Source organism: Thunnus maccoyii, chromosome 18, assembly GCF_910596095.1.
Source record: "Thunnus maccoyii chromosome 18, fThuMac1.1, whole genome shotgun sequence".
Taxonomy (NCBI): Eukaryota; Metazoa; Chordata; class Actinopteri; order Scombriformes; family Scombridae; genus Thunnus; species Thunnus maccoyii.
The window spans coordinates 25,532,221-25,546,791 of NC_056550.1; the positions used below are offsets into that span (position 1 = coordinate 25,532,221).

At 39.0% G+C, this 14,571-nt stretch overlaps 1 protein-coding gene across 1 annotated transcript in view; it reads left to right on the forward strand.

The window, feature by feature from the left end:
• Positions 1 to 3,165: 3,165 nt before the first annotated feature.
• LOC121883375 (protein shisa-6-like) overlaps positions 3,166 to 14,571 on the forward strand; it is an 89,590-nt gene continuing 78,184 nt past the window's right edge. Inside the window, exons 1-3 of the mRNA XM_042391584.1 lie at positions 3,166 to 3,220; positions 3,710 to 4,631; positions 10,202 to 10,359. Coding sequence (XP_042247518.1) covers positions 4,063 to 4,631; positions 10,202 to 10,359 — 727 coding nt within the window. The 5' untranslated portion in view covers positions 3,166 to 3,220; positions 3,710 to 4,062. The remainder of the gene's footprint in view (positions 3,221 to 3,709; positions 4,632 to 10,201; positions 10,360 to 14,571) is intronic.

Here is a 14,571-nt window from a genome sequence, read left to right on the forward strand (position 1 = left end):
CAGACAATGTGGAATAAATAATCAAAGGTACCTAAAGGCGCCTTTAGACTGTGCAACAACTATAATCCTCTAAGTTTACTGCATGTCACACTGTGCAAGATGCCTCTATTAATCTTGGTCACAATCTGTGTCAGACTGTATAATATCAATTTGAGGCGTGTCAAATTATAAGATGATGCATCAACCATCTGCAGCTCTGATGTTTGAAAACAACAAACTTCTTTTTCATTTCACCTGCATTGTTTTGGTTTGTGTGCCACAGACATATTAATGAGAACAAGTGTGTTTTCCCTTAATTTGAAAAACTGCAATTATGAAACCTCACACTGCCCACTGTATTCTTTATCATTTCATGTCGTTTTCTGATTGGTTGGTTTGTAGACGTGGGTCGTAGCAACAGTCACATTGTGAGAATTTGCTCCTAAATTTCTGACAGTTTCAGAATTTTGCCTCAGTCTGTCTTTGGTCGCCAAAGCTCCAAATCATTCGTTACGGTGACATCTTGGAGCACTGTTTTGGATTGATGACAAAAGATTCGTCACGATTGTCAATTTTCATCTCAAACACCCTAAAATTGCACAGTGTAAAGATGCCTTAAGATGGGGAAAGAAAATTAACTATGTTAAGTAGTGATGCTGAGATACAGACACAATTATATTCCGTGTTATTTTTTAAGATGCAGTAAAACAGTTAATCTACTTTCAATTTTTGCCTGAATGCAAACTGTGACATTTCTGTCATTTTATCAATTCTTGTGTAGATTATATATAAAATATGACATTGGTTTACTTTACTAACTTAGCTGTGATGAGGTAATGGAACATATTTTCCTAAAGGAACCCAACAAGCCCTGCTTGGTAATAAAGGATACTTTCGATAAAGACTGGTGATTTGTGGCTTTTAAGGATCACTGTAACAACTTTAATGTAATTAAATGTTTCAGAAGACCCCAATAAAAAAAATTAAAAAAATCTCCTCGTCCCACTGGAGGCCGCGTGAAACCTCTGAGCTATAAAAGTAATAACAGCAGACCTTGGTCAAACAGCATTCACCTTGATCAAATAGCACTCGAGCCGGCTAAAACAAATAAATCTTGGCAGTGGTTTTTAGTCTGCACACCAGATGGATGAGCTTTGACATGTTGGATAATAACTGAGTGAGTGAGGACAGTGGAGTTTAGGCAATGACAGCAAAGTATTTGAAAGTCAATTAAATGTGGCTTCCTCTAGCTGTCACATTACCTGTCTGGGAAGTTTTAATGTGGTCATTTTCACCATCTGGTGCAACCAGATTTTACCAGATTAAAACACAATTAAGCCTCCATTGAAAATGAAGTTTTTCTCCTCGAAACACCTTTGTGGAAATGTTGCATTATGGAAGTGACTCAATAAACTCATTGATGATGAGTGTAGGTTCAGTACAATGTTTGGTTGTAAACTAAAAAGATGCATTTAGCCTAATGTTTTCCCACAGAGAGACATAAAATCACAAAACTCTGGCTTTTTTTGGTCAAAATCTTGCAATTAAATTCACAATTTTGAGAGAGTCAAGTGGACCCTGAGATGACTTTTTACATGAAAGTCTCTGAGATTGGAACAACAGAGAATAAGGTTAATATTCGTATACAAAATTAAAAAAAAAAAAAAAGAGAAAATTCTGAGATGAAATTCTGAATTTGAAAATAAATTTAAAATTCTGAATTAAGTCTGAATTCTGAGATAAAACATTATGACATTAGAAATTCCGATTCAAAGTCAAAATTCATAATATAAGTCAAATTCTCCTTGATCAGAATCTGAATTTTGAGACAAAAGACATCATGATTCTGAGAATAAAGTTGAAATTTTAGATAAATGCATCTAAAATTCAGAAATTCTGAGATGAATATGATAATTGAAAGGTACATTTTCAGAAGAATTGTGTCTTTGTTATCAAAAACTGGATTTTGAGTTGTGATTTTCTGAGAGTAAATTGGATTTTGAGAGTAAAGTCAGAATAGTTGGACAAAAGTTTCCCAAATTAAGAATAATTTCTTGACATTAAAGTAAAATTTCAGAAAAAAGTCCAAACTCTGACTCTAAGATCAAAGTCAGACTCTTGAGAATAATAAAGTCTGCTGTAGTTTACGATGGAAGAAGGAAGTGCTGCACGGTTTTGACGGTTCATACAGGTGCTATTTAGTCGGGCAGGTGAAAGTACGAAAAACAAGATCCAGGGAGAATATGCGGCTCGGTTGCCTATATGCTCGAAGAATAAACTGACAGTATTATTTCACCTGAAGATGGAGTGCCTTAGCTTTTTTTGTCTGCACCACATAAGGACAAATAAAGTCATACTGTAGTTTTAACAGTAAAGTGTATTCTTAAAATGAAGTCAAAATGTTTAGATAAAATTTACATTTACTAAAAATGAGAAAATCTGAGAATAAATCCATAACGCAATTTCATAAAAATGTCAAAACTCTCCGATCAGAATCAGAATTTGACATTTGGAGTCAAATTTCTCTCAGAAATGTGAACTTTTTTTTCCACATAGCTCTTTCCATACATCCAAAAATAACTTATTTTACTTTGAACGTCAGATTAAAATTCCGCCTTTATTCATTCTGGACATTTTTGAAGCACCCAAATCCTTTCCACCTCCCCCACCCCCCCCCCCCCCCCATCCGCTTACATGGCATTTCATTTATAATTCTAAAGTAAACCAGCGCACATTCGCATTGAGTCACATTCGCCTGAACACACACACACATACAGATACACAGTGGGACCGTGCACACTGCAACACAGGACGTGATTGGTGACTTGTGAGTGGATGCAGCTTGTGTGAGCACTGATGCGTGAATGTTCACCAACAGCAGCGCCTCGCCTCTTACAGACAACTTCTAATACGCTGTTATCTTTCTTTTTCTTTTTTTTTCCCACCTCCGCGTTTTATCGAGTGAAGCCTGGAGGCATATGACCAAGGAAAAGGAGGGTGAAGATGCCGATTGATAATTAACTGAGGTACCTGAATCGGTGACGTGGGTGGAGGGTGGGTGGGGGGGTGAAAAGAGAGAGAGAGAGAAGGAGGGAGAGAGAGAGAGAGAGAGAGAGAGAGAGAGAGAGGTGGAGGGAGGCGGGCCGGAGAGGAGAGAGAGGTCTTGCCTCTTGTCTTGCTGAGGCTCTTTGATTCAGTGGCAGTGGCTGAGACAACCCCATTACCAGCCACCGTTAACCCGGTAAGTCCTCATCATCTCCTCTCATTTCTTCCATTTTCATCTCTCATTAGGAGGAAAAAGTAGAAGTTAAAGCTTCTGTTTTCTCTGAGGAAGCCGCATGAAAGAAAGTTTATGCGTACAATAAAGGCAAGTGAGGCGAAAAAGCGGCATTTTTTCAATCTTCTGTGTCATTCAGGAACACAAATAGTGTCTATTTTCTAGTTAACTGACTAAATGTTATGTTTTAAATGGTATTAAACTGAAAAAAGATTGAATTTATGTACTTTTCTGGTGCTGAAGCGCTCCAAAAACCCCAATGGAAACTTGGGCGCTGTCCGCGGTGCTGAAAGTGTTCGCAAGTCAAATTATTGCCAATTATTGATCCACATTGGGTTTAACCTTTTTTCTGTTATGTCTGTTTTTTGATAAAGTTTCTCATGCATCGTTTGCCTGATTTAAAGTCCTGCTTTACCCACTAAACCCCTCTGCCCATGCCTCTCCTCTTCACAGTGTAATTACAATCTTCGATGATACTCAAGATCAACAGCTCACGGTAAAGAAAAGACAGATTTCCCTGGAGCACATCGGGTCTTTATTACGTCTCTGCAGCCGAAATCAAAGAAGACCGAGAAAGCAGGCTCTGTGCTGGATGACCACAAAGTCGGAAGATGCATTGTGTGTCTGATGAGAGCAAAAGAAGCCAGTCAAAGTCCGTCAGTGAACGCGTGACACAAAAAGGAGTACCTGCGATGAAGAAACCCGCAAGAAGCTCCACTCGGTAAGAAGTGGAAGAGTGATATTCAGAGAGAAAAACCAGACAGAAGAGAGTGGAGGCCAGAGAACAAACACCAGCACGTCCTCAAATGATGGGGATAAAGCACCTTCTGCTTCTTTTGATTTACTTAGACCCGCTGAATGTCCTGTGCGCCGCCACCACCAACAAAAAGAGCAAAACCCCGCCGAGGAGGAACCCAAAGGTGAAGGAGGTCAACGGCAGCACCACTGCGGTCCCGGCGGCCGCGGCCATCCCGGGGAGGATCACCCAGGTCCAAGCTCCCTCGGTCGGCGTCGTCCAGCACGACACCTGCCTGGGCTACTACGACGTGAGCGGGCAGTACGACAAAGAGTTCTCGTGCAACAACACCGACCACCGCTTCTGCTGCGGCAGCTGCTTCCTCCGCTTCTGCTGCGCGGACCGGGGGAAGCGGCTGGAGCAGAAGAGCTGCACCAACTACAACACACCGGACTGGATCAAAACCCAGCCCCCTTCACCAGCGCCAACAGGTGATACTTACGACCCGGAGCTGGACCGGACCAACACCACGGTGTACATCACCTGCGGGGTCATAACGCTCATCATTGCCATTGGGATTTCTGTTAAAGTTGCCTATGATAAAGCCACCAAGCCCCCTCAGGAAATGAATGTGCACAGGTAAGAGTTTCCTTGTTATCACTATTTTTGTGTGGAAAAAAGTGAACAAATTTTTGTAATGCATATGACTTCACATCATATAGATTTGTCAGTCTTCAAACTTCAGTATGTCCATATGTTCCTGGATCTGTTTTCAAGCATGCTCACTGCATAACTGGCTTATCATTTCAGGGGAAAAATTAATCCCCAGTCAGTCATACTGCTAAAAACTGTCACATAATCCACTGTTTTGGACTCTATTGCGACCAAAATGAAATCTGAACACATATTTCACTGAAAACATGGACTTGGTGGTCCATTCCCTACAATATTCTTCAAGTGAAAATCTATGTATGTTCATCTGCTGTCCTGGTGACTCACTTATAGTAGCTCCCGCACATGACTTACATCCTCAATATCATGGGTTCAAAGCAGCTCATGACCTTTAACACATGTCATTACTCTCCTCCCCAGAGCCTCCCTGTCAAAAAATGTCATGGTTGTATACCTTTCCATGGTACACATCCCATTCTGTGTCAGTTCTTGGAGGGGGAGCGGGTGGTATTTTATGTCCGTTCAACCTCAGGGGGATAAAGTAAATGCCACTGAAAGCCATTATGATTGATCACATTTATCTACATGGGAGTGGTTTCTTCTACAATGACAATATTTTTAAATCCTCAAGGCATCAGTCGTGGTCACTGAATTGCTTGATGAGCATTAAAGCGACATAAAAACTCATCCTGTGGCCATCTCAGGCACCAGATGAAGAAATGGTTTTACAGTGATGTCGAGAACTGACCTAAGGCAACGTTTTCTTCCCCCCAGAATCATCAAAACACAAATTATGGAAAGATGGCCTTTTTCTTAATCTTGTCTTTGTTTTGTCATTTTTTTTCCAGATAAGCAAATGGTGTAATCTGCACTTCTCTGAGAGCTTTGCCAGTTTTGATCTGTTGAGTCTATCTCGATTAATTCACACTGCATCTCCTTTGTTGCCACCAAAACTAACACAAATGACCAAATAATGGGCATCATGTGGAATTTGAAGGACAGTTGGTCAATTGATAAGCTATGGTGATTTAGAGCATGTAATAAACAACAAAAACAGTGCCAGGATAGATTTTCCTTCTGTCAGAGTGACATAAGCCAAATGGATTTAAGCAAGTGCATCCAGACAGCTTTCTGTCTTAAAGGTGAATCAATCTTGTAACTACAGCTTGGTCACGTAATCGAATAGTCGATCATCTGCAGCTATTTTGATGACTGATTATTTATTTGTCATTTTCAACAAAATGTACCAAACATTTGTTGGTTCTGACTTCTCAAATGTGAGGATTTACTACATTATAGTGAGCCAGCTGGGTCAGCCACTGTAGTTTAGCCTGCAGATACGATGCAGATATAAGACTGCGTCAAGATGCTCTTTGCTTGGGTGAGTTTAGGATTCAGTGAGGGTTTAAAGGTGCACGCAGTCAAAGAATGGTGTGGAAAGTTTTCTGATATAACTAGAAGCTATTTGCAAGGCTGGTGGCGTTAGACATGCGGGGATGACGGCTGGAGTAATTGATGCCATGGCATTCAGATTAAACTGCCTATCAAGCCAGTGGGGTTAACCAATGTAGGTTAGTCTAAGCAGATACAGTGTAGATATAAGGCTGGGTCAAGTTGACGAGTATCTGCTCTTTGCTTTGACGAAAGTGGGATTTAAAGCTTTCATAAAGGTACGTTAGGTTAGGGTTAGAGAATGGTGTTGCCTGGCAGAGGACTCAGTAGATGTATGATGGCACAGCTTGATAGCCAGTGCAGGGCCTATTGAGAGGTCAAACATCATTTAGTATCAATACTCACCCAACTTTTACCGCATAATTAGCTGCACATCCTTGGGTTTTTGACTGTTGGATTCCACAAAACACGTAATTTGAAGACATCATCTTGGCTTATAGGATTGTTACGGACATTTTTCACTGTTTTCTGCCATTTTATAGACGAAACAATGAATCAGTGATGAAAATAATCATTTGTACAGCTCTACCTGTAACACTTGTGGGCCAATATTGAGGGAAGAGTATTGCATGGAAACCCCTGTGGCAAGCTGTGATTTTGGATTTTGTCATTATTTCGTCATTTTTGTGTGGGTTTCCTCCCAAAGCCTAAAGACATTTAGGACAGGTGAAGAGGAAACCTGAAATTGAATGTGTTTTTCTGCCTAAATATCCCTCTTGAGACCACCTTTTGTCTGAAGCATGCTTGGATAATCTCCATTCCCACTGAAGAAGGTACACAGAATTCATAAAATGATAAATGGGTGTTTAACTGGGGTTAGGTCTGACTAAAATTGCATGTTTTCCACCCACTGGTAAGGAAAAAATGAACGTCACTTAGTCATTGCTCTTATCCAAGAGTCACTTGAGTCACCTGCTATTACCCAGAGTCCATTTTAGATAGAGCAGAGGAGGACGTCTTGTTTCTTAGCCAGAGCCTGAAAGTTGACAGAATTAAATGAAGATAACTGAGCATTGTTATGCCTCGGTTATATGACTTTGGTGCCTGCTGCTTTGAAAATGTCAAGGGAGATTATTCAGTTTTCTTGCTCAGAAAAAAAACAACAACACAGTGACAAGTTCTTGATAAAAAAAATGTCCAAATTCTTGCGCTGACAACAACACAAAGGAGCTCTTTCCGTAGATCATTTATGGATTAAATTTAAGCTCCAGTGATCCAATAAGTGTCTGTTGAAAAGTGAGCACAGTCAGATTTTAATATCCATATGGACTCTTGAGACTTCATAATACAGCATTTAATTTTAAACAACAGTCACAAAAAGAACAACAAATCTCATAATGCAGCACTTTTTCCATCTCTGCACTGAGAAATGAAGAGATGCTGAAGTTTACGTCTTCTTACTGCTCTTCAATCCTAGCCATGGGGTGTACTTTCAAGTGGATCTGCTTAATGCCACCACTTCAATACGAGGGGTGGCCATGAGAGTTTAAAGAGAGGACGATTAAATGAGGAGGCATGGGTGCTCAATAGTGTTTTTTCTTTTTATGATTTGTTCATTTTCACCGACCATTTGCCACATACAGCTGTCGTAATGATGTCTGCCGCAATAGACCTCAGAGGCTGGCAGCAGACATTCATGCTGACAGCCGTGACCAAAAAGAAGCAGTGGAACATGGGATTAGCTTTATATTTGGCAAGGGCCTGCTCCGAAAAAGTGGGAGCTTCTCTGTTAATTTCCGGTGCTTCTCTAAAGTGATTTAGACTCCAACCTCTGCGACTGAGGGAAGACTGTGAGCAGAATACTGAGCTGTTGGCAGACCTTTGCTGTTTGGTCTGTGACCTTCACCGAAACACAAGAAATGCAGAGAGAGAGAGCTAAAGCCAGTGATTTGAACAGGGTGTATTGATCACCTTCTGCAGAGCAAACTGAGATGCATTTTATGCCAGCTAGATGGTGAAAATAATGCTTTGTTCTCCGATTGCAGAGCTGAGAAACTGAGATAAAAGGTAAGACGACTGCAAATGGGCAAAAATAGCAGCAGAATAACTGAAAGTTCAATGTAAAGGTGACAGAAAAAGCCTAAAGTTTGTCTCGAGAAGCCTGCTGTCAGGAGCTACATTGACTTGGAAAATGTAATCAGCCAATTTTGGCTTATCACAGATAAACTATTATCAATCAATATGTTGGCTGATATGTTACAACAAATTTCAGCACACAAATGCCAAAGACATGTTTGAGATCATGTAGAAACATCATCATCATCACATAGCTGGTCCTCTAGAGACTAATAACAAGCAATGACATTCTTTCGATTTGATTGATCACTCTGTTCTCCCACTTCGTCTAAACAGTTCGGCACATCTTAAAGGATACGATTGGTGGAATTAGATATTTCTATTATATGGTAAACCCATTAAAAAACAAAACTAACAAAGTCTGTCTCTCAATACTTTTTGACTTTCCTACCCTGTGTGTGTCTTTAAGGACCAAGCCGTCTGTATAGAATATCAATAGACTTTACTGCTCTTATGTAGTAATAGCATTCCTTTTCCTCGGTAAGTCAGTTTCATTGTGGTGTTCCCCAAGGATCAAACCTTGGCCCGCCGTTGATTTCAGTGTACATGTCAATCAGGTTATACTGATAGGTTCTACATTGATTTTTAGAACATTATTGCTGACTTGAATGGTCTTGGGCCAAAATATATAGATTTGTTGACTCCTTATGTGCCTGCCCATCCCCTTAAATTAGGGTTCTGCTGGTTATTCATAGGACCCGGCTAGTGACGAAGGGTGACCCAGCCTTCACAGATGAAGCATCCAGACAACTGGAACACTGAGATTAGACATGCCACATCTTTCATTTCTTTTCAATCAGCCTTTGTGAATATTTAATATGTTTCTTCTGGTTTGATCACTTAACTTTTCTACATTTTCATCTACTTTTAACATGATTCTGATCCAAGTATTTTATGATTTCTTTTCTTGTTTTTACTTCCATTTTGCTTTCTGTTCTACATCTCCCATTCCTCACTTTGTAACTTTGTTAAGAAATGCATTGTGCAAATAACATTTGTCATTTTAAGTTTACTTTTCAACTGAAAAAAATGCCAATGTCAGTACATATCTTACCACATTTCTTTAATAATCATATTTAAGGGAAACCTTTTCAAAAATTTTATTTAGGATAAGCATTAATTAAACAAGTCTTGGCCTGAGATATTATCAGATGTTTTTGTAAACTGTCAAATATTGATATAAATATATCTGCCTCTGTATATATATATAAATATATATATACATATATATATATATATATATATATATATATATATACACACACACACATATATATGTAAATATATCTGACTATTTATAACCGTTTCCTGCATTGTGACAACAGTTCTCTCCCTTGGACACATGTTATCTATTTCTATTAAAATACATGTTAAAAGTCAGACCTGTTTCTGCAAACTACTGTAGCTCCTGCTGCATATAACATGGAAGCCAACTGGGACAATGCAAAATCAGGTCGCCTCCATCTGCAAAAAAGATATAGCTAAAGTGTGCTCATCCTGGAAGGGAAATGCTATTAATATACTGTATATCTCCCAAAGTCACAGAGTTATAGAGAAGTGGACTGCATGGTTGCTTTAGGTTGACATTGACACAGTTAAATTGCCCTTTCATTTCCTTTAAGAAAACGCAGCACCGGCACTCCATCTCACAGACTGACACTTTTCCTCCAAAAGTTGGAAATGGTGTTGGTGAAATATCGCTTTTATTTCGTAGCTTCAAAGGAGAGACACTGACTTAACTCTTATATATAAATGAGCCTTGAGCTCAAGTCTGGCACAAATAATAGGACTTGTCTGTACCTTGTGTACCACGCTATTGAAAATCTAACTCCCTTGTGACTCTGGGTGTAATTAGGATTTCCTTTATGACCTTAACCTCTATGATTCAAATAGAGCTGTAGCTAAATAAATTAAGAAGATCTTCAGGGGGATGTTGAGGACGAAAAAAAGAGAAAATGTTGGTAATTTGGAAACATTTCAGAAACAACATTTATGTGATTTCCTTTCAGAGCCCTGGCAGACATTCTGAGGCAACAAGGACCGGTTCCGATATCTCAATATGACCATGAAAACAGTGCAGTGATTGATGGGTCACCCAAAGACGAGACGCCAGTCAGAACTTTGAAGAATCATTACACACCTGTTCACACCAAGGCATCAAACCACGGTAGGTGACACTGTGCTGTTTTTATACAGATCTATACCTCACACTATGAAATGTAGTATTTTTAAAGGGCTAATAATGTGCTTTATGTGTAGCTTTATGGCTTGTCCCTTTATAAAATCCAACTTCATGTTACTACGATGATGTAAGGCTTATGTGTTGTAAAGAGAGACCTCCTTCACTTTCCTTAATCTGCTGCGACATCCTTTGACTGACAGCCACTGAAAAAGATGGACAGGCTGTGATACTTAAGCTTTTCCCTCCATCTTTCTTAAGAGAAAACATATGAGGAAATACATGGCAAATTAAAATGCGAGGGCCCTGGCCGAGCTCTCCTCTCCCTCACGCTGTGGTCCCATAAGCCTACTCAGCATTGGCTCAAAATTGAGATGCAAATTATCATCTTCTGCGGGAGAGACGCAAGCTTCTTGTCTTGAGATAATTCTGTCTTGCAACGCTGTTCCTCCTACTTTTATCCGGTCTCCAGATCCCTGCTCCAGGGATCAGCTCGTTTGTTAAGTGCCCTAGTATGGTGTCCCAGATTCAACAGTGTTATGTTTCACTCTCATGTCACCCTGCCTCCCACCCCTCCCTCCCTCCCTCCACCACCACCACCACCACCCAAAATGGAGGGAGTATGTCAGAGGAAAGCTGATAAAGACTGCTGAACTGCAGGGTGTGAGCTGCTTTTCTCATTTTTACTGCAGCAGAGTGATTTTTTTTTTACTGGTGTAAATAGTTATTCTAGCCACTAGGAGAAACCACTTTTTTGCCTAAATTCTTGTTTTACTACAGAAAAAGTAGATTACCCCCCCATGCACGGTCACAAATCTGAATGGCCTTAAATAATCTTCTCTTCATCTTATGCCTGAAATATTTATAATATCATAATTTTTATATTAATAATGCCCTTGTCTAGTCTTTTAGAAACTTTCACTGCTGATGTTTTGAGACTCAACTTTGAACTGTGAGCTGGGAGACAATATTTTAATTTTGGGCATGAGTGTGTCTTATAATTAACAATTAACACAATGTTTTCATCAAGGTTAAAGCCATTATGTAACTATTCTGCATTAAAATGTCTAAAAATGACTAGTTCTACGGTATATATTTTGTTGAGTTTTGTACTTACATTATACCAAATGTTTCCAACAATTTTCAAACCCAGAGAAATCTGTAATTTTAATCAAAGTTAACGATCTGTTTCATTTGCTTGTCTGTCAATGGCGCCATACTCCCTCTACCAAAGAGTATAAGTACAAGATGGATATCATCTTGTGCACATGCGTCTGCGTTGTGGTTGTCCGCCACAATGGCGTCTACCAAAGAGTATACGCCTACAAGATAATACAACGGCGTTGTGGTTGTTGTCATAAATTGACTATTATTCAGTTTTAAGCCACATTTTTACAATAAATTTTGGTCATTTTTTTAAGTATATCTTTTAACCAGATGAAGGATTTTAGTCATCGGACGTCTGGATCTTAAGTTGTCAGAGAAACACGTCAGTCAGATCCTACACACTGGTCTTTTAATACACATTGGTAATTGTAGGCTATGTTGGCGTTTTTAGGTGCAAACATGGAGTCAGAAATATTCCTCTGTGTGATTCATTAATCCACACAGTGCTGTTTTATTCATAATAAACAACACCCACAGATAAGATGTTTTAATTGTTCTGTGTCACATCAACCTGCTGTTGTTTCCTGCATGTATGTCACATTGTTGGGGTTGAATGGAAAAAGCATCAGAGAGGAAGGTGGAGGATGTCTAAATAGGAATAGATGCTTTCCAACTAAGATGTGGCTCCCTTTTTTTCACCATGACACATTTATACTAACAGTGATGTGAACTTAACATCAGGAAACCTGTTTTTCTTTTTTTCAATGTTGAAATGCAACGTCTGGCTATTGAAGCTATTTGTGGACTTCTTTAAGTAGATTTTATTTCTGGTCTAAACTCATTGCACTGGGACACACTTCTATACTTCCACAGTACAATATGAATTGTGTGACCACATGTGTGTTCCTGTGCTCTTCTGTGCACATAGTTGTATGCAGGTATGGCATTTTGGGAAGGTGTTCCTTTACTTCCTTTTTTTGTGAGGACAAATTCAAGTTTAAAACCTTAAGAACTGCCTCAGGATTAAACATTTGTTTTAGGGTTAGAGCTAAAGTTAAGATGACACGACTATTCAATAAGGTTTTAATAATTTCGACATAGTTTTTCACACACACACACACAGCTCAAGTGTTAACTTTCCCTCCCTTTCAAAGAATTATTACAGAGAGTTATAATATGCTGATGATATTTTTATAAAAGTTAAAATATTGTATTGTAAATATTGACCTGTAGTGTTCATTTTTGTGTTTGGGCTTGTTTTTTCTACTATTACTATGTAGTACAGCTTGTTTATTTGGTTTTATCTACAAGTCTGTATGATAAATAGCTGTCTGCCTTTAGCATTGAGAAAAATATCTTTTATAATTCAATATATGAAGGTTCATTCGCAGTTTGAAGCTTTCAGTATTTACTTTGCCCTTGTCGTCTTTGATAAAGGTTTATACTTTAAAGATCTCTGCCACATGAACGTTCCCTTTATCAAAAGTTCAGTCTAACCCTCTCAGGAACAGTGGTTACCTGCTCTTTACAAATTCTCTTTTACACTTTTCTTTGACCTCGTGTGTGAATTCTTTGGCCACTCAGGTCCACTTCGGGTTTATAAGAGTGCTGCCAACAGCTGCAGCAATTTTTTTGGATGGAAACCATCTCCCGTGTCTCAGTAACAAATCACAGAGTTAACTAGTGAAGGGAATAAAGAATGAATATATTTTTATGGGACACTATATCTGAATAAAATAGTATAAATTATATTAGTGCCATCAGAAACCACAATCTCAATCATTTTTTATCACTCCTCTTTAAATACTCCATAATTTTATGGCATTCCTCCCAAACAGGACAGTGTTAGTACAAGAAAAACAATAAAAGCAGCGATGGTTGGTTTCTGTATTTGAACTCAAACTCTCAACAGTATACGATATGAACTCATCCTATTCCATGTTCCAGATGAGATATTATGCCCCGATGTGATGCTGATGAAGTGTGTCTTGTCTTCTGGTGTGGATAGTACTTCTCCAGAACAGTCCTAGAGTGAGCATTATAACTTCAATTTCCCGCAGTTCTGTTCTGTTCTCTCATTTTCCTGCTCTAAAGTTTCTACGGTGCTGTGAAAATAGGCGACAAATGTCTTCCACACTTTGCAGACAAGAGAATAGAATCGTCTCTGTAGGACACTCACAGCTACTGGGGCTCCTTTTTTTTTTGTTTTAAAAGCTTCAGAAATTGACTTTAAAATGACATGAGACCAACTGTGGGATGATGTTTTTTTCAAAGGATGATGTCATGCTACTGAGGATGATGAGTCTGGAAGTCTCAGTCTTCCTGAAGTCAAACAACTGGAGACATAAAAAAGACCGTATCTGTGTTTCTTTACCTCAAATCTTTTGACACCAGAATAGTAAATGTGATAGTTTAACATGTTGGACATTAATCCGGTGCTAGAACCCCTGGGGTTCTGTATATACAGAACCCCTAAAACCACAACTTTATGCTTTTATTAAATTTTGATTTAATTAAACAAATTAGATATAACACATAAATTAGTGAGCTTTAGTGATGTTGGTGGATTTTATGACCCTCGGACAAAGCTAGGATAGCTTTTTCCCCTTGTTTCCAGTTTTATGATGAGGTAATGCTATAATTAAGGTCTGGTTAGGCTTATGCATAAAAACTACTTGGTTAGGTTTAGGGAAAGATCATGGTTTGGGTTCAAATTATCACTTTGTTAAGGTTAGAGACACAGGCGACCTTTGCCCTCATGGTTATGATTATAATCCGGTGGTTAAGGTTAGGAGACGATCGTAGTTATGGTTTTTTGGAAATGTGAAATGAACAGCGACCTTCTGTGTCAAAGTCTGGTGTTTCCAGTGTACGAACTCCTCCGTACGCTGACTTTGTCGCTACGTATTGATATCATCTGATTTCCTCCTTGACACCACCAGCCTCTAGATGGCGCTTTAACGTAAATATAGGTTGTTTTGGGCCACTAGGTATCGATCTTCTCATCCAACTCTCTTGAAAAGAAAGTGAATAAGTGTATTTTGGAAAATGTCAAATTATTCTTATAAGATTTCTTTTTATTGGAACTGAGGG